The 20,378-nt window shown below is 44.8% G+C and overlaps 1 protein-coding gene across 3 annotated transcripts in view; it reads right to left on the bottom strand.

Moving 5' to 3' along the window:
- Positions 1-20,378, bottom strand: part of LOC124015855 (acid-sensing ion channel 2-like) — a 602,527-nt gene that overhangs the window by 18,709 nt on the left and 563,440 nt on the right. For all 3 annotated transcript variants that reach the window (XM_046331329.1, XM_046331328.1, XM_046331327.1), the window contains one exon: positions 7,739-7,866. In XM_046331329.1, coding sequence (XP_046187285.1) covers positions 7,739-7,866 — 128 coding nt within the window. The remainder of the gene's footprint in view (positions 1-7,738; positions 7,867-20,378) is intronic.

Below are 20,378 nucleotides of genomic sequence, written 5' to 3'. Positions count from 1 at the left end.
GTGACAGGGGCAAACACTCAGCTGAAGTCTAAAACTCCCATAGACACATGGGAGATGTCATGGTGTTATTGTGATTTAGAGCCATCAGAGAGAGGTTCCAAAAGGCCCTCTAGAACACAGCAGGCTAGATGACAGAGGAACAAAAGGAAGGTCTGGCCAACAGACTGGGCAGAGTGGGACACATTCACAGATACAGTCTCTCGCTGTGAAAACTCACAACAGGTTCCAAGAACACAAAATCTCCAAATGTTCCCCCCTCTTGCCCCCACCCCACCCCCAACAGCAGACGAGGAGAGAGGGACACCAGGAGGAGCTGAGTGAGCGCCCATCTGCCCTGCATGCAGGCGGCCCTCTCCAGCCACTCCGCTACTCTCCGTTCAGCATCCATCACCCAGCGCCCCCTGCATTGTTGGAGATGCAGTTTCCTCAGCCAAATACCAGTTCTTGGACCAAAATAATCCTTATCCTGCCAGGTCAGATTTGGCTGTGGAATGTCTGTTAGCACAGATAACATTGGAGAAGAATCCCTCCAATCAGAGACTGATACTGTATCCATGCATCCAGATTAGTTTGCTGTTGTTAACTTGAACACAGAATTCCCTCGATATCAGCAAGCGAGACATTGATTTTCAAATCAAGACAGGCTATATACAGTAGCGAGGCTATAAAAGTAGCAAGGCTACATACAGACACCGGTTAATCAGGCTGATTGAGGTAGTATGTAGATGTAGATATGGTTAAAGTGTCTATGCATATATGATGAACAGAGAGTAGCAGTAGCGTAAAAGAGGGGTTGGCGGGTGGTAGGTGGTGGGTGGCGGGACACAATGCAGATAGCCCGGTTAGCCAATGTGAGGGAGCACTGGTTTATCGGCCCAATTGAGGTAGTACGTACATGAATGTATAGTTAAAGTGACTATGCATATATGATAAACAGAGAGTAGCAGCAGTGTAAAAAGAGGGTTTGTGGGGGTTGGGGGGGAACACAATGCAAATAGTCCGGGTAGCCATTTGATTACCTGTTCAGGAGTCTTATGGCTTGGGGGTAAAAACTGTTGAGAAGTCTTTTTGTCCTAGACTTGGCACTCCGGTACCGCTTGCCATGAGGTAGTAGAGAGAACAGTCTATGACAGGGGTGGCTGGGGTCTTTGACAATTCTTTGGGCCTTCCTCTGACACCGCCTGGTGCAGAGGTCCTGGATGACAGGCAGCTTAGCCGTGCCCTTTTCACGACTGTCTTGGTGTGTTTGGACTATTCTAGTTTGTTGTTGATGTGGACACCGAGGAACTTGAAGCTCCCAACCTGTTCCACTACAGCTCGATTGAAACACAACTAATGAAGCCAACAAATCAAAACATTTCAAACTAGCCCTGGCCTCACTCATATACTATAGGTCTGGCCACGCTCCTGTAGGTCTCCATTCACAATTAAAAAGTCTTCCCGAAAGGCCAGCTGTTCATCACTTCTAGGAAGATAGACTTTCCCAGCACTGTCGATTTCATTAAGATGAGAGGCAGGTGCTCCTCAGCAGCAGTCAGTCCATCACCTTTCCCATCACCTTCATACCTCTGCTAATCTTTCCTCTTGTCCTAATTGGAGTGGCTGATGTATAACACTATTATCCTGCTGTAATCAAATATCAAATCATCAGAGTAGATAGATGTCAGCGCCCACTATGGGGTGATCTGATGATTAAATACACTCCAATGACGGCCAGGACCCTCTCTGCCCCTCCCCACACATTATTCATCAATGACCACACACTCTGCCATTGGGATGCACGTCAGCAACTAGAAAGAATATTAGAAACGGATCAACAGTTGAATCAACAAGGGGCATAATTAAAGTTGTCGCCTCTAGATTTGGAATTAGGCTTTGGGAGCTCTACATGGATTTGCTAACTTTGGGGATTTTGTTGAAAATCGGAGCTGTGAGTCTGGAGTTTTATTAACGAACCAGTACAGTATAGTATATCAGTTCATCCCTCTCCCGTGGACACGAGGTTGCCAAGACCAAAAATACATTACTGAGACCCATCCAGAAGACACAGGAGGGAGAGAGGCTCAGGCTCTTTAATAGAACTGTAATGTACAGACATGGGAATGCCCTTGTGACTTCTGTGGAAAGCATAGCAAAGAACACTTTAACATTTGAAACTCCCCTTAAAATAATGAGAAAATACAGAGGATTATTTAAGAACACAGGCAATCTAGTGTGTGTGTGTGTGTGTGTGTGTGTGTGTGTGTGTGTTCATGCATTATTAAGTGCCTATAGTGGCTGTGTTCTTTGGCTTCTGTGCACTTTTTTTTGATGAAGTGTCTTTAATCTGGAAGTAATAATACGAGTTCATTTGAGTGCATGTCTTCAGCTCCGCCTCACAATTGAGCTGTCTGGTTGGATCTGATTACAATCGCACACCAATGACCACAGGCAGCCATTGTACTTTTACAAAGTCCCCACAGTACTGCTAATCATTAAGACATATCGGCTATATTCAGCCTGATTATAAGCATGGTCATTACATGGCATCTCACAAGATGTCCTTGGGTTGGCTCAGTCAGGAACTAAAGTTGTGCCACGCAGCAGGAACACAACAAGGGCCAAGCCACAGTAGGAAATCTGGGGAATCTTTGAATTCAAAGTGCAAAGCGGAGTTAATTAGCTGGTGTCTAAATTGACTGTGTTTCCCACTGTGCTGGTGCAATGGGGAGGATGAAGGATGATGATGTTGTGCCAGTCAGTCACACAGAGCCAGTCACACAGACAGAGCTGAGATGGAGCTGAGACTGCTGGGAGCTCTACGGCCCAGGGGGCCTGCCTGGCCACACCATGATTGGAGGCCTCCAGAGTTGCCTGCCTGCCTGCCTGCCTGCCTGCCTGCCTGCCTGCCTGCCTGCCTGCCTGCCTGCCTGCCTGCCTGCCTGCCTGCCTGCCTGCCTGCCTGCCTGCCTGCCTGCCTGCCTGCCTGCCTGCCTGCCGCTGTACAGTAGACCTTCTCTGTATGCTTATCGCTGGCAGACTTTTTCTTTCTTTTTCCTCCTCTCATCTTTTTCAGGACATGGGTTGTTTTTCAAGCTTCTGGAAATGACTGAACATGTTTTGGATCTTCCTTATTCATGCCCTTTTTTTAAATGATGGGAGTTATACAATTTATTATATATGTATTGTATAGTTTCTTCTTTATATGTACAGTGCCTTCAGAAAGTATTCATACCCCTTGACTTATTTCAGATTTCGTTGTGTTACAGCCTGAATTCAAAATGGATTCAATAGATTTTTTCTCTCTCACTCATTTACACTCATCTACACACAAAACCCCATAGTGACAAAATGAAATCGTTTTTGACATTTTTGCAAATGTATTGAAAATGGGATGCATAAATATAAATTTACATAAGTATTCACACCCCTGAGTCAATACTTTGTAGAAGCACCTTTGGCAGCGATTACAGCTGCGAATCTTTCTGGATAAGTCTATAAGAGCTTTCCACACCTCAATCAAAATTCTATAAGCTCTGTCATCTTGGTTGTTGATCATATAGACAACTATTTTCAGGTCTTTCCAAAGATTTTCAAGCAGATTTAAGTCAAAACTGTAAAACTCCTGAGATGATTTAGGCACACCATAACAAAGGGGTTGAATACTTATTGACTCGACATTTCAGCTTTTCATTTTCAATTAATTTGGACAAATTTCCAAAAACATTTAGGTATTGTGTGTTGGCCAGTGACACAAAATCTCAATATGAATCCATTTTAAATTCAGGCTGTAACACAACAAAATGCGGAAAAAGTCAAGGGGTGGGAATACTTTCTAATGGTACTGTCTAGGTTTTCTGCTTTATCAGTCCCTGGTTGTGGACTACAGGAAAAGGAGGACCGAGCACGCCTCCATTCTCATCGACTGGGCTGTAGTGGAGCAGGTTGGCGATCACATCACTAACAAACTAACTTGGTCCAAGAACACCAAGACAGTCATGAAGAGGGCACGACAAAACCTATTCCCCCACAGGAGACTGAAATGATTTGGCATGGGTACTGAGATCCTCATCAGGTTTTACAGGTGCACCATCGAGAGCATCCTGACGGGTTGCATCACTGCCTGGTATGGCAACTGCTCGGCCTCCGACTGCAAGGCACTACAGAGGGTAGTGCGTACGGCTCAGTACATCACCGGGGCCAAGCTTCCTGCCATCCAGGACCTCTATACCAGGTGGTGTCAGAGGAAGGCCCTAAAAATGGTCAAAGAGACCCTCCACCCCAGCCATAGACTGTTGTCTCTGCTACCGCACGCGCCAAGTGTAGGTCCAAGAGGTTTCTAAACAGCTTCTATCCCCCCACAGCTAATCAAATGGCTACCCAGACTATTTGCATCCCGCCCTCTTCCAAGCTGCTGCTACTCTCTGTTATTATCTGTGCATAGTCACATTAATAACACTACCAACATGTACATATTACCTCAATTACCTCGACACCGGTGCCCCCGCACATTGACTCTGTACCGGTACCCTGGTTATTTACTGCTGCTCTTTAATTATTTGTTATTCTTATCTCTTACTTTTTTGTAGGAATTTTCTTAAAACGGCTATGTTGGTTAAGGGCTTGTAGGTAAGCATTTCACTGTAAGGTCTACACCGGTTGAATTCGGCGCATGTGACAAATAAAATGTTTGATTTGATTTTAATTGCAGAACAGGCATCTCATGTAAATGCTGGAGACATAAGCGATTTGAAGTGTGAGGAAAAATAGATGAATCGTGACAGGATTCTGTCAGCTAAGAAAAGGGCAATCCAGCCAACTCCCTGGCAACTTAGATAAAAACATCTCCAGGGTCAGAGAAGGAGAGTGGGAGAGAGAAGACGGGAGAGAGAGATACAGAGAGAGAGAGAGAGAAAGTGGTGGTCCTTCTGTAGCTCAGTGGGTAGAGCATGGCGCTTGTAACGCCAGGGTAGTGGGTTCGATTCCCGGGACCACCCATACGTAGAATGTATGCACACATGACTGTAAGTCGCTTTGGATAAAAGCGTCTGCTAAATGGCATATATTATTATTATTATGATAAAGAGATACTCCCAGTCAGGGAGTGGAGGTCAAGAGGTCAGACCTAGGGCTGTTGTGGTGACCGTATTAGTGCCACACCAGTGGTCACGAGTCATGAAGGCAGTCAAATTCCATGGTAATTAGGTTTCTCCAAGCTCTGATGCTGCTGATGGTCATTAGTAGCCTACAAAACTTACTAACTGCCTGGTACTCAACACTCTATTGTCCCTCTAATCACTCTGACATCAATGCAAATGTTATTGAAAATCTAATCAAACACTTCATGTTGCTCAACATTTCTATAGGCTATGCAATTGCACGAGAAAAGTGGGTGATGGCCTCGATTAAAAAGAGGAGGATCCCATCAGCTTCCCATAAGCTAGGCCTACTCTATTTACTTCTCAACTTTCCTAATATTAAGCACATTGCTTATTTTTACAACAGGAGTATAGCCTACCTGGCTGGCATGAAAATTAACTGCAGGAAAAGCGATTTCGAGAGAGAGAAGTGCATGATATTGGTCCATTCGAAATCAAAACAAATGTCACACATACACACTATCAGTCAAATGTTTTACAACACCTACTCATTAAAGGGTTTATCTTTATTTGGACTATTTTCTATATTGTAGAATAACATTGAATACATCAACACTATGAAATAACACATTTGGAATCATGTTGTGACCAAAAAAGCGTTAAGCAAATCAAAATATATTTGGTATTTGAGATTCTTCAAATAGCCACCCTTTGCCTTGCTGACAGATTTGCACACTCTTGGCATTCTCTCAACCGGATTTATGAGGTCGTCACCCGGAATGCCTTCTTAAAAGTTAATTTGTGGAATTTCTTTCCTTCTTAATGCTTTTTAGCCAATCAATTGTGTTGTGACAAGGTGGGGGGTATACAGAAGATAGCCCTATTTTGGTAAAATACCAAGTCCATATTATGGCAAGAACAGCTCAAATAAGCAAAGAGAAACGACAGTCCATCACTACTTTAAGACATGAAGGTCAGTAAATACGGAACATTTCAAGAACTTTTCAAGTTTCTTCAAGTGCAGTCGCAAAAACCATCAAGCGCTATGATGAAACTGGCTCTCATGAGGACAGCCACAGGAATGGAAGACCCAGAGTTACCTCTGCTGCAGAGGATAAGTTCATTAGAGTTACCAGCCTCAGAAAATACAAATAAATGCTTCACAGAGTTCAAGTAACAGACACATCTCAACATCACATTTTCAGAGGAGACTGTGTGAATCAGGCCTTCATGCATGAATTGCAGCAAAGAAGTCACTACTAAAGGACACCAATAACAAGAAGAGACCTGCTTGGACCAAGAAACATGAGCAATGGTCATTAGACTGGTGGAAATTTGTCCTTTGGCCTGATGAGTCAAAATTGGAAAGTTTTGGTTCCAACCGCCATGTCTTTTTGGGTGAACGGATGATCTCCGCATGTGTATTTCCGACCGTAAAGCATGGAGGAGGAGGTGTTATGGTGTGGGGGTGCTTTGCTGGTGACACTGTCTGTGATTTATTTAGAATTCAAGGCACACTGAAACCAGCATGGCTACCACAGCATTCTGCAGCGATACGCCATCCCATCTGGTTTGGGGTTAATGGGACTATCATTTGTTTTTCAACAAGACAATGACCCAACACACCAGCTGTGTAAGGGCTATTTTACCAAGAAGGAGAGTGATGGAGTGCTGCATCAGATGACCTGGCGTCCACAATCCCCCGACCTCAACCCAATTGAGATGGAACCACAGATTGAAGGAAAAGCAGCCAACAAGTGCTCATCATATGTGGGAACTCCTTCAACACTGTTGGAAAAGCATTCCAGGTGAAGCAGGTTGAGAGAATGCCAAGAGTGTGCAAAGCTGTCATCAAGGCAAAGGGTGGCTGCTTTGAAGAATCTCAAATATGAAATATATTTTGATGCGTTTAACACTTTTTTGGTTACTATGTAATTCCATATGTGTTATTTCATAGTTTTGATGTCTTCACTATTATTCTACAATGTAGAAAATAGTAAAAAATTAAGAAAAACCTTTGAATGAGTAGGTATTCTAAAACCTTTGACCGGTAGTGTATTATTTAGTATATGTAAAGACAAGATTAAATCAAGAATAGTCTGATGGGTGACAATATTAGCCAATCACTTGTGAATTATATACTATCACTTGTGAATGATGCCCAATGTAAGGCAAGAGAAAATGCCATTTTTAGCTACTTTTCAAAATCCTAGTCACACAGGCCTTTATGTTTTGATAAGGTTTGTATCACAACTGGCATCCATGTATTGTAATCTTCCTGCCTCAACTGTATATGTGCACACACACACACACACACACACACACACACACACACACACACACACACACACACACACACACACACACACACACACACACACACACACACACACACACACACACACACACACACACACACACACACACACACACACACACACACACACACACACACACACACACACACACACACACACACACACACACACACACACACACCTGAATAGATTCTTTATCAGAAGTGCACGTTTTTCATCTCGGAGAGATAAGCTCCAGTCAAGAGGAGGTTGAAATTGAAATCTAAAAGTGAAAAGTGTCAGGAAGATTGAAGCAGACCTATTCAGTGTGTACAGTAATAACTTAGGTCAAAGGGCACCTACCCTCTGCTCCTGAGTGGCAACAAAGGTTTGAAAGCCCGGGGCAACGCCAAAGCCCAGCTCGTGGACGAACGGGGGCTCTGCCTGGCTGTGGATCTGCACCCGCACTCCCGCCTCGAACGCTGTCTCCTCTGTGGGGTAAAACATAGACACACACAGGGAGATTAACAGTTACACACACACACACACGCGCACGCGCACACACACACACACACACACACACACACACACACACACACACACACACACACACACACACACACACACACACACACACACACACACACACACACACACACACACACACACACACACACACACACACACACACACACACACACACACACACACACACACACACACACACACACACACACACACACACACACACACACACACACACTACAGACTTAAAAGTACCTAATATACACACAATTACTTGAACAACGTAAAAGACAGTGAAATTCCTTTACGAATCACGAATTACGAATTTAGTAGATGAATGGTGATCCTGTGAATGAGAGCCATATGCTTCCCTACCTGCCTTCTTCCTCTATATGGATAACATGCGTTCAGTGGAAAGACAGCCCATTTGCTCAACATCAAATAGAGGAGCAGGAGTAGAAATTCCACTGGCTGTGTCTTAAACTTCTTATGGCTGGGGGGCAGTATTGAGTAGCTTGGATGAATAAGTTGCCCAAAGTAAATGGCCTGCTGCTCAGTCTCAGTTGCTAATATATGCATATTATTATTAGTATTGGATAGAACACTCCAAAGTTTCTAAAACTGTTTGAATGACGTCTGTGAGTATAACAGAACTCATATGGCAGGCAAAATCCTGAGGAGAAATCAAAACAGGAAGTGAGAAATCTGAGCGTTGTATGTATTCACCACAGTTCCCAATGAAATCCCCTTGAGATATGAATGATGTTGCACTGCCTAGGGGTTCCACTAGATGTCAACCATCTATAGAAATTTGAATGAGACTTCTACTGTATTGTGGGACTGAATGAGAGCAGAATCTATCAGGTGACTGGCAGTCAGCCATTTTCTGATCACGCGCATTCCTCATGGTATCCACTTGCGTTCCATTGCTCATCAAGACACAAAGGAATACTCCGGTTGGAACTTTATTAAAGCTATATGTTAAAAACATCCTAATGATTGATTCTGTACTTAGTTTGAAATGTCTCTTCGACCTGACATATAACTTTTTGAAGTTTTTGTTGAACGTAACGCTGACCAGAATGAGCGTTTGGATATGTATACCAAGCGCGCTAACAAAAGAAGGTATTCGGACATAAATAACGGACCTTATCGAACAAAACAAACATTTATTGTGGACCTGGGATTCCTGCTTTCTGATGTAGATCATCAAAGGTAAGGGGATATTTATCATGTCATTTCTTGTTATGTTGACGCCAACATTGCGGTTTCAAATTATTGCATGGTTTGCTTATTCCGTACATTTTTTGAAACCAGACACAGCGGTTGCATTAAAATAGGTATATCTATAATTCCATGTGTATAACTTGTATTATCATCTACATTTATGATGAGTATTTCTGTTGAATGATGTGGCTATGCAAAATCACTGGATGTTTTTGGAACTAGTGAATGTAACGCGCCAATGTAAACTCATATTTTGATAAATAAGAACTTTATCAAACAAAACATACAGGTATTGTGTAACACAAAGTCCTATGAGTGTCATCTGATGAAGATCATCAAAGGTTAGTGATTAATTTGATCTCTATTTGTGCTTTTTGAAACTCCTCTCTTTGGCTGAGAAAAAAATGGCTGTGTTTTTCTGTGGCTTGGTGGTGACCTAACATATTAGTTTGTGGTGCTTTCGCTGTAAAGCCTATTTGAAATCGGACACTGTGGTGGGATTAACAACAAGATTACCATTAAAACGGTATAAGATACATGTATGTTTGAGGACTTTTAATTTGAATTGAAAATGAATTTGGCGACCTGCACTTTCACTGGCTGTTGTCATATCATCCGGTTAACGGGATTGCAGCCATAAGAAGTTTAATATACACATGAAAGAGCTGTTACCCAGCCAGTCACACAAATTCACAAGCGTACACACACATTGTGGCAACCCGGGGGCCATCAGGGAGCTACAAAGGCAGGTGCAGGACCTTGGTCAGCTCCAGCGAGGTCAAGGTGAGTCAGCACCATGTACAGCTCTACAGGCACCAACTGAGGCTGATGATTCAAGACCAATATTACCCAGTCCAGGCGCGCAACCAATTGGCACTTGGAATTGGTCCCACCTGTCCATCGTTATCCCAAATGAGTATAAGTAGCGGTGCAGTCACTCAGGAAGACAGGCAGAGGGTACGCCAAGTCCTCAGAAGAGCTGGAGTGAGTATGATAAGCAATTTGATCCAATGACAAAGACGATGCTAGGCAATGTTTGACTCATCTTTCTCTTTCTGTTCTCTGCCCCAAAGGATGATTACCTAATCCCGGGTAGCACACCACCCGGCACAAGTAGAAAGGATTGAAACCCCGGACTCATCGCTCTCTCTCTATTTTGTTTTGTTCATTGACACAGGCGGTCCGAGGAGCCGCCACGACAGACATAGTGGCCCACCAGTTACCTGAGAGGCTTTTCAGTTGTATTTCTCCCCTCCCCATTTCCCTCCACTTTTATGAAAGAACTACCTTGTTTAAAGCACCACAAATTGGTCTCCCGCTGTCTTACTTTGTGAGTTTCACCTCTGACTCCCCTGGGCTGCCACAACACACGCACACACACAGTGACACTTACAAGGACACATGCAGGCAGACATTCTCCAAAGCATAGAGACCCTCTTCCAGACAAATATCAACCAGACACACACACAAATTCCCCACAGGCAGACATGCTTATACACTCACACATGCACAGGCACACACCCACATTCACACACACGCGCCGAAAGTTTGGAGGAACATAGGCTTTATTCAAATCAATAACTTTCTCTCCGCAATCTTCTCATCCGGCAGCCATGTTGCTGTGCATTCAATCAAGCCGCCCTCCTCCATGATTGACAGGCAGCAGCTTCAATCAGGCTGCTGGACTGGAACAGTGAAAGCAGTGAAAGACTGAGCAGAGGGAGCACGGCACCCAGGATTGACCAGCTTCTTTAAAGTGACGGCTGTGACAGAGAACACAAAGCCCACCACGGCATCACCCAGCAGCCATCCATCACACAGCTACCTGCACTCAGAAAGGAAACGCACCGTGACGTCTGGGATGGGGACGGGGTAATGTGTGGAACAGAAAATCAAACAGGTGCTGTGTGTGTGTGTGGCTGCCTTGTAGGACAGGAAGCAAATCCCAGTACTGAATCACCAAAGCAGCATGTCTTGTGTCTGTTCTGGTGGAGACATATGACGGTTCACTTTTTCTTATTCTACTCTACCTGTGAAATAATGTAGTAACCACATCAACGTTTATTGGTTGCGTAGACAGATTTGCAGGTGCAGCGAAATACTTCTGTTTCTAGCTCCAACAGTACAGTAATATCTAGCAATACAATAACAATACACACATAATCCAAAAAGTTAATACAATTAAATTAAATGAATATCCATACTGTCTATATAAATATACTAAAAAAGTATTTAGTCAGCCACCAATTGTGCAAGTTTTCCCACTTAAAAATATGAGAGAGGCCTGTAATTTTCATTATAGGTACACTTCAACTATGACAGACAAAATAGAGAAAAAAAAATCCAAAAAATCACATTGTAGGATTTTTAATGAATTTATTTGCAAACTATGGTGGAAAATAAGTATTTGGTCACCTACAAACAAGCAAGATTTCTGGCTCTCACAGACCTGTAACTTCTTCTTTAAGAGGCTCCTCTTTCCTCCACTCGTTACCTGTATTAATGGCACCTGTTTGAACTTGTTATCAGTATAAAAGACACCTGTCCACAACCTCAAACAGTCACACTCCAAACTCCACTATGGTGGATACGTGGCCCCATTCATTCTTTCCTTTACACAAATGCTCTCCTTCTTCCACCCAACAGCTGTTACAGAACCACCCACCAAGAAAGGACCAATCAGCGTGGTAAAGGGCAGCAGCAGCAGGAGAGGCAGCGATACCTGGAGAGATGGACTTGGGAGGAGATTCTGGATGGCAAAGGACCCTGGACTCAGCCAGGGGAATATCGCCGTCCCAAAGCAGAGCTGGAGGTAGCGAAAGCAGTGAGGCGCCAGTATGAGGAGGCAGCACAGCAGCGCGGCTGGAAGCCCGAGAGGGAGCCCCAAAAATGTCTTGGGGGGTGCACACGGGGAGTCTGGCAAGTTCAGGTAGGAGACCTGCGCCAACTTCCCGTGTGTACCGGAGAGCGTCAGGGACCGGGCAGGCACCGTGTTATATGGTGGAGCGCACGGTGTCCCCGGTGTGTGTACATAGCCCGGTGCGGTACATTCCAGCTCCTCGTATCGGCCGGGCTAGAGTGGGCATCGAGCCAGGTGCCATGAAGCCGGCGCTACGCATCTGGTCTCCAGTGCGTCTCCTTGGGCCGGCGTACATGGCACCAGCCTTACGCATGGTATCCCCGGTTTGCCAGCACAGCCCATTGCGGGCTATTCCACCTTGCCACACTGGCCTGGCTAGGGGAGCATTCAACCAGGTAAGGTTGGGCAGGCTCGGTGCTCAAGAGCTCCAGTGCGCCTGCACGGTCCGGTCTATCCGGTGCCACCTCCACGCACCAGCCCTCCGGTGGCAGTCCCCCGCACCAGGCTGTCTCTCCGTCTTCTCCCTACAGGTGCTCCTGCCTGTCCAGCGCCGCCAGAGCCTTCCTCCTGCCCAGCGCCGCCAGAGTCTCCCGTCTGTCCTGAGCCGCCAGAGTCTCCCGTCTGTCCTGAGGCGCCAGAGTCTCCCGTCTGTCCTGAGCCGCCAGAGTCTCCCATCTGTCCTGAACCGCCCGTCTGTCCTGAGCCGCTAGAGCCACCAGACAGCCAGGAGCCGCCAGAGCCGTCAGCCAGCCAGGAGCCGCCGGAGTCTCCCGCCTGTCCGGTGCCGCCGGAGTCGTCCTTCACTCCGGCACTGCCGGAGTCTTCTGCCTGTCCGGCGCTGCCGGAATCTCCCGTCCATTCGGGACCCATGACTAGGGTCCCCAGTCGGAGGTCGGAGGTTGGCGGCGAGGGTCGCCGCTCGTAAGAGGCCACGGGGGCGGCTGAGGAGGAGGACAAAAACTGTGGTGAAGTGGGGTCCACGTCCCGTGCCAGAGCCGCCACCGCGGACAGACACCCACCCAGACCCTCCCCTATAGGTTCAGGTTCAGAGTCCGCACCTTTGGGGGGGGGGGTAGTGTCACGTTCTGATCTTTATTCCTTTGTTTTGTCTTTATTTAGTATGGTCAGGGCGTGAGTTGGGGTGGGCAGTCTTTGTTAGTTTTTCTATATTTTCTATTTCTGTGTTTGGCCTGATATGGTTCTCAATCAGAGCTGTCTATCGTTGTCCCTGATTGAGAACCATATTTAGGTAGCCTGTTTCCCTTTGTGTTTTGTGGGTGGTTGTTTTCAGTCTTTGTGTGTCTGCAACAGATAGAACTGTTTCGATTGTCACTTTGTTGTTTTGTATTTTTGAAGTGTTCAGTTTATTAAAAAGATTAACACTAACCACGCTGAGCTTTGGTCCTCTCCTTCTTCCAACCAAGACAGCTGTTACAGTTACCGATTAACCGGCCGATTAAATTTTTTTCTTTATTTGTAATAATGACAATTACAACAATACTGAATTAACACTTATTTTAACTTAATATAATACATCAATAAAATCAATTTAGTCTCAAATAAATAATGAAACATGTTCAATTTGGTTGAAATAATGCAAAAACAGTGTTGGAGAAGAAAGTAAAAGTGCAATATGTACCATGTAAGAAAGCTAACATTTAAGTTCCTTGCTCAGAACATGAGAACATATGAAAGCTGGTGGGTCCTTTTAACATGAGTCTTCAATATTCCCAGGTAAGAAGTTTTAGGTTGTAGTTATTATAGGAATTATAGGACTATTTCTCTCTATTTGATACAATTTGTTTTTCATATACCTTTGACTATTGGATGTTCTTATAGGCATTTTAGTATTGCCAGTGTAACAGTATAGCTTCCATCCCTCTTCTTGCCCCTACCTGGACTCGAACCAGGAACACATCGACAACATCCACCCTCGAAGCAGCGTTAACCATGCAGAGCAAGGGGAACAACTGCTCCAAGTCTCAAAGCGAGTGACGTTTGAAACGCTATTAGCCCGCACCATGCTAACTAGCCATTTCACATTGGTTACACCAGCCTAATCTCGGGAGTTGATAGGCTTGAAGTCATAAACAGTGCAATGCTTGAAGCATTGCGAAGAGCTGCTGGCAAACGCACGAAAGTGCTGTTTGAATGAATGCTTACGAGCCTGCTGGTGTCAACCATCGCTCAGTCAGACTGCTCTATCAAATCATAGATTTAATTATAACATAACACACAGAAATACGAGCCTTAGGTCATTAATATGGTCGAATCCGGAAACTAGCATTTCGAAAACAAAACGTCTATTCTTTCAGTGAAATACGGAACCGTTCCATATTTTATCTAATGGGTGGCATCATCCATAAGTCTAAATATTGCTGTTACATTGTACAACCTTCAATGTTATGTCATAATAACGTAAAATTATGGCAAATTAGTTCGCAATGAGCAAGGCGGCCGAAACCTTTGCATATACCCCATGACTCATACAATGAACGCAAGAGAAGTGACACAATTTCACCTGGTTAATATTGCCTGCTAACCTGGATTTATTTTGGCTAAATATGCAGGTTTAAAAATATATACTTCTGTGCATTGATTTTAAGAAAGATATTGATGTTTATGGTTAGATACACGTTGGAGCAACGACAGTCCTTTTTCGCGCATGCGCATCGCATCGATTATATGCAACGCAGGTCACGCTAGATAAACTAGTAATATCCTCAACCATGTGTAGTTATGACTAGTGATTATGATTGATTGCTTTTAAAAAGATAAGTTTAATCCTATTTAGCAACTTACCTTGGCTTCTTACTGCATTTGCGTAACAGGCAGGCTCCTCGTGAGGCAGGTGGTTAGAGCGTTGGACCAGTTAACCTTAAGGTTGAAAGATTGAATCCCTGAGCTGACAAGGTAAAAATCTGTTAACCCATCGTTGCTAGGCCGTCATTTAAAATAATAATGTGTTCTTAACTGACTTGCCTCGTTATATAAAGTTGTAGTTTTATTTTTTTTAAATTAAATAAAAATAGGCAAAATCTCAAAAATACAGATTTCCGATTGTTATGAAAACTTGAAATCGGCCCTAATTAATCAGCCATTCCAATTAATCGGTCAACCTCTAATAGACAGTATGGACAGTATATGAATAGAAAAGGTGTTATATAGGATGAGCCTTGACTATAATACAGTATATACATATGAAATGGGTAAAACAGTATGTAAACATTATTAAAGTGACCAATGTTCAATGACTATGTACATTGGGGAGCATTCTCTGAGGTTCAGGGCAGAGTGCCGGGTGGTAGCGGACTCGTGACTGTGTCTAAGGTTCAGGGCAGGGTACTGGGTGGAGGTTGGCTAGTGATGACTGTTTAACAGTCTGATGGCCTGGCGATAGAAGCTGTTTATCAGTCTCTTGTGCCAGTTTTGATGCACCTGTACTGCCTCCGCCTTCTAGATGGTAGCGGAGTGAACAGGCCATGGTTCGGGGTGCTGAGGTCCTTGATGATCTTCTTGGCTTTCCTGTGACACCGGGTGTTGTAGATGTCATGGAGGTCAGACAGTGTGACCGCACCACCCTCTGGAGTGCCCTGTGGTTGTGGGCGGTGCAGTTGCCGTACCAGGAGGTGATACAGTCCAACAGAATACTCTCGATGGTGCATCTGTAGAAGTCTGTAAGGGTCTTAAGGGCCAAGTTGAATTTCTTTAGCCTCCTGAGGTTGAAGAGGTGCTGTTGCGCCTTCTTCACCACACTGTCGCTGTGAAGGGATCATTTCAGGTCCTCAGTGATGTGCATGCTGAGGAACTTGAAGCTTTTGACCCTCTCCACTGCGGCCCCGTCGATGTAGATGGGGGCGTGTTGGATGGATGGGTAATCATTCTGGTGTCATGTACATTATGAGGAAAATGTATATTCATTTTGAAATACTAATTTAGATGGGAGAGGACGGAGATCAGGGGTTATATGAGCATCAACACACACTGCTATGTGAGTTTACTGTACAGTCCATCACGAACACAACAAATCACCATCACCAGATTTGATCTGAATGAGATGGACAGATAGAAAGTGTGATTGAAACAATCGTCATCAGTACCGCCATCATCATTCTTATCACCATCGTTTCCACAGGTAATGTATTTGGGTGGGACTTCCGAAATAAATGACTATGGTATTTAATTTGCCTTCCTCTCAGGGCGTGTCAGTTGTGATTCCATCTCCGGCTGAAATGAGAAATCACGGAGCAGAGGAGAATAAGAGAATCCGTCGTTGCAGAGGAAGAAAACGGGCTGAGAGTGTGAGAGAGAGAGCAAGACAGAGATAGTGTGTATGTGTGTGTGAGAGAGAGAAAGAGAGAGAGAGCAAGACAGAGATAGTGTGTATGTGTGTGTGAGAGAGAGAAAGAGAGAGAGAGCAAGACAGAGATAGTGTGTATGTGTGTGTGTGAGCGAGCGAGAGATAGAGAGAGAGCAAGACAGAGATAGAGTGTATGTGTGTGTGTGTCCACGAATGTGTGTATGAAATCAAATAAGAACAGTCACATCTAATCTTGTGTGGGCCCCTGCTGCCAGGGTTCACATCTCCCACATAGCCTGGGGTCAACCTTGTTTCTGCTATTCCATCACAGACATTACATTCCCTCTCTCCGCCAACCCTCACACACCTCCCTCCCGCCACCCCTCACACACCTCCCTCGCTCCGCACCTCACACACCTCCCTCCCTCCACCCCTCACACACCTCCCTCCCTCCACCCCTCACACACCTCCCTCCCTCCCTCCCTCCATCCTTCACACACCTCCCACACAGCCAGAGGGTTTGCCAATTGCCATACACCACAGCTGCGGACCCCCACCACACTACCCAGCCAATCTGCCATGCTGTAGCCTATCTGATCCAGCCACTTGTGTTTGATCAGGCAGCAAGTTTGACACTACACTGTCCTCCTTCTAGAAATACACCTGCTGTTCCATGTTGCATTTGATGAGTAACATTGATCATTTGGACATTCATGTAAACAGGGGTGTTTCATGGTCAAGTTTCCACACACACACACACACACACACACACACAAGTCAATGTGTATTATCACCAAGAAACACTAAAAAGGCATCGGAGGAGTATTTTCCACTCCAGTGTGGATCATACCCGCTGTCTGACCTGTTGTTGAAAAAACAACCTCATGTTGTGTTCGGGAGGCCTCACAGCACCACAAGTCTGTTGAGAAGCCTGAGAGTGCTGAATTAATATGACAGAGCAGAGAGAGAAGGGCCCTTAGAACTACAACATGTGCTAGGTTCTGTTTGAAGTTCCACTCTCCTCTTTTTTCTAACATGGTGGATATCTGAGATGATGATGGCAGGTTGTTAGAGGGAGAGAGGATACAGACAGAGAGAGAGAGAGAAAGAGAGTGGGGAGAGGGGTATTACTGCCGATGATCCTCTGAACACCAAAGGTAATTATTCAAGTTCATTAGCTGTGAATCCAATGAAATTTGGCGGCATTCTGAACGGAAAATCTAAATAACTCAATGGAGAATCAGAATCTAAACAATTCAATGGAGAATCAGAATCTAAACAACTCAACGGAGATTCAGAATCTAAACAACTCAATGGAGAATCAGAATCTAAACACCTCAATAGGGAATCAGAATCTAAACAACTCAATGGAGAATCAGAATCTAAACAACTGAATGGGGAATCAGAATCTAAACAACTCAATGGGGAATCAGAATCTAAACAACTCAATGGGGAATCAGAATCTAAACAACTCAATGGGGAATCAGAATCTAAACAACTCCATAGGGAATCAGAATCTAAACAACTCAATGGAGATTCAGAATCTAAACAACTCAATGGGGAATCAGAATCTAAACAACTCAATGGGGAATCAGAATCTAAACAACTCAATGGGGAATCAGAATCTAAACAACTCAACGGAGATTCAGAATCTAAACAACTCAATGGAGAATCAGAATCAAATCGAAGTTTTCACTAAATTTTACAATTCTAATGTAAACACTGCTATGGATGAATCATTTCAATGAAACATGGTGAAGCACCAAAATTGCCCTCGCTAAAGCATGTGTTTCAGACATAAGGAAGTGGATGGCTGCAAACTTTCTACTATTAAACTCGACAAAACAGAGATGCTTGTTCTAGGTCCCAAGAAACAAAGAGATCTTCTGTTGAATCTGACAATTAATCTTAATGGTTGTACAGTCGTCTCAAATAAAACTGTGAAGGACCTCGGCGTTACTCTGGACCCTGATCTCTCTTTTTGAAGAACATATCAAGACCATTTCGAGGACAGCTTTTTTCCATCTACGTAACATTGCAAAAATCAGAAACTTTCTGTCCAAAAATGATGCAGAAAAATTAATCCATGCTTTTGTCACTTCTAGGTTAGACTACTGCAATGCTCTATTTTCCGGCTACCCGGATAAAGCACTAAATAAACTTCAGTTAGTGCTAAATACGGCTGCTAGAATCCTGACTAGAACCAAAAAATTTGATCATATTACTCCAGTGCTAGCCTCTCTACACTGGCTTCCTGTCAAAGCAAGGGCTGATTTCAAGGTTTTACTGCTAACCTACAAAGCATTACATGGGCTTGCTCCTACCTACCTCTCTGATTTGGTCCTGACGAATACCTATACGTACGCTACGGTCACAAGACGAGGCCTCCTAATTGTCCCTAGAATTTCTAAAAACAGCTGGAGGCAGGGCTTTCTCCTATAGAGCTCCATTTTTATGGAACGGTCTGCCTACCCATGTCAGAGACGCAAACTCGGTCTCAACCTTTAAGTCTTTACTGAAGACTCATCTCTTCAGTGGGTCATATGATTGAAGTCTGGCCCAGGAGTGGGAAGGTGAACGGAAAGGCTCTGGAGCAACGAACCGCCCTTGCTGTCTCTGCCTGGCCGGTTCCCCTTTTTCCACTGGGATTCTCTGCCTCTAACCCTGTTACGGGGCTGAGTCACTGGCTTGCTGGGGCTCTCTCGTGCCGTCCCTGGGGGAACCTGGGTGGGTTGATTCACTGTTGTGGTCGGCCTGTCTGGGTTCCCCCCCACCCCTTGGGTTGTACCGTGGGAGATCTTTGTGGGCTATACTCGGCCTTGTCTCAGGATGGTAAGTTGGTGGTTGAAGATTTCCCTCTAGTGGTGTGGGGGCTGTGCTTTGGCAAAGTGGGTGGGGTTATATCCTTCCTGTTTGGCCCTGTCCGGGGTGTCCTCGGATGGGGCCACAGTGTCTCCTGACCCTCCTGTCTCAGCCTCCAGTATTTATGCTGCAGTAGTTTATGAGGGTCAGTTTGTTTATCTGGAGTACTTCTCCTGTCCTATTCAAATCTAAGTGTGCGTTCTCTACAGGACCTGAGCCCTAGAACCATGCCCCAGGACTACCTGACATGATGACTCCTTGCTGTCCCCAGTCCACCTGGCCATGCTGCTGCTCCAGTTTCAACTGGCCTGGGCCCTAGGACCATGTCCCAGGACTACCTGACATGAGGACTCCTTGCTGTCCCCAGTCCACCTGGCCATGCTCCTGCTCCAGTTTCAACTGACCTGAGCCCTAGGACCGTGCCCCAGGACTACCTGACATGATGGCTCCTTGCTGTCCCCAGTCCATCTGACTGTGCTGCTGCTCCAGTTTCAACTGTTCTGCCTTATTATTATTTGACCATGCTGGTCATTTATGAACATTTGAACATCTTGGTCATGTTCTGTTATAATCTCTACCCGGCACAGCCAGAAGAGGACTGGCCACCCCACATAGCCCGGTTCCTCTCTAGGTTTCTTCCTAGGTTTTGGCCTTTCTAGGGAGTTTTTCCTAGCCACCGTGCTTTTACACCTGCATTGTTTGCTGTTTGGGGTTTTAGGCTGGGTTTCTGTACAGCACTTTGAGATATCAGCTGATGTACGAAGGGCTATATAAATAAATTTGATTTGATTTGATTTGATTTGATTTGAAGAGACAGAGACAGAGAAAGGGAAAACAGAGGGAGGACAGAAGGAGAAAGATATAGCAGCATGAGGGAATGGGGAGAAAGAACATGGAGCGAGAAAGGGATGGAGCGTTATAGAGAGAGAAAGAGGTGGAGAAATTTGTCCTGGGTTGTCTGTGAAAAGATGAGAGAGAAATCAAAGTCAAGGACTTCTCTTTCATGGTTACAAATGAAGGCCGTGGCTAATCTATACTCTCCTACAGTATCCAACGCTTCAGATGGGAGTCAGGATGGAGTCATGAGAGTGTGTGTATCAATGTTAACTCAATTACTATGAGGCTGTATACGATCACATACACTGAGTGTACAGAGCATTAGGAACACCTTCCTAATATTGAGTTACACCCACTTTTGCCCTCAGAACAGCCTCAATTCATCTGGGCAT

The sequence above is a fragment of the Oncorhynchus gorbuscha genome, linkage group LG26 (genome assembly GCF_021184085.1).
Source record: "Oncorhynchus gorbuscha isolate QuinsamMale2020 ecotype Even-year linkage group LG26, OgorEven_v1.0, whole genome shotgun sequence".
In the NCBI taxonomy this organism is placed as follows: domain Eukaryota; kingdom Metazoa; phylum Chordata; class Actinopteri; order Salmoniformes; family Salmonidae; genus Oncorhynchus; species Oncorhynchus gorbuscha.
Note: the sequence above shows the minus strand (reverse complement) of the source record. Positions and strands in the feature narration are given on the sequence as shown.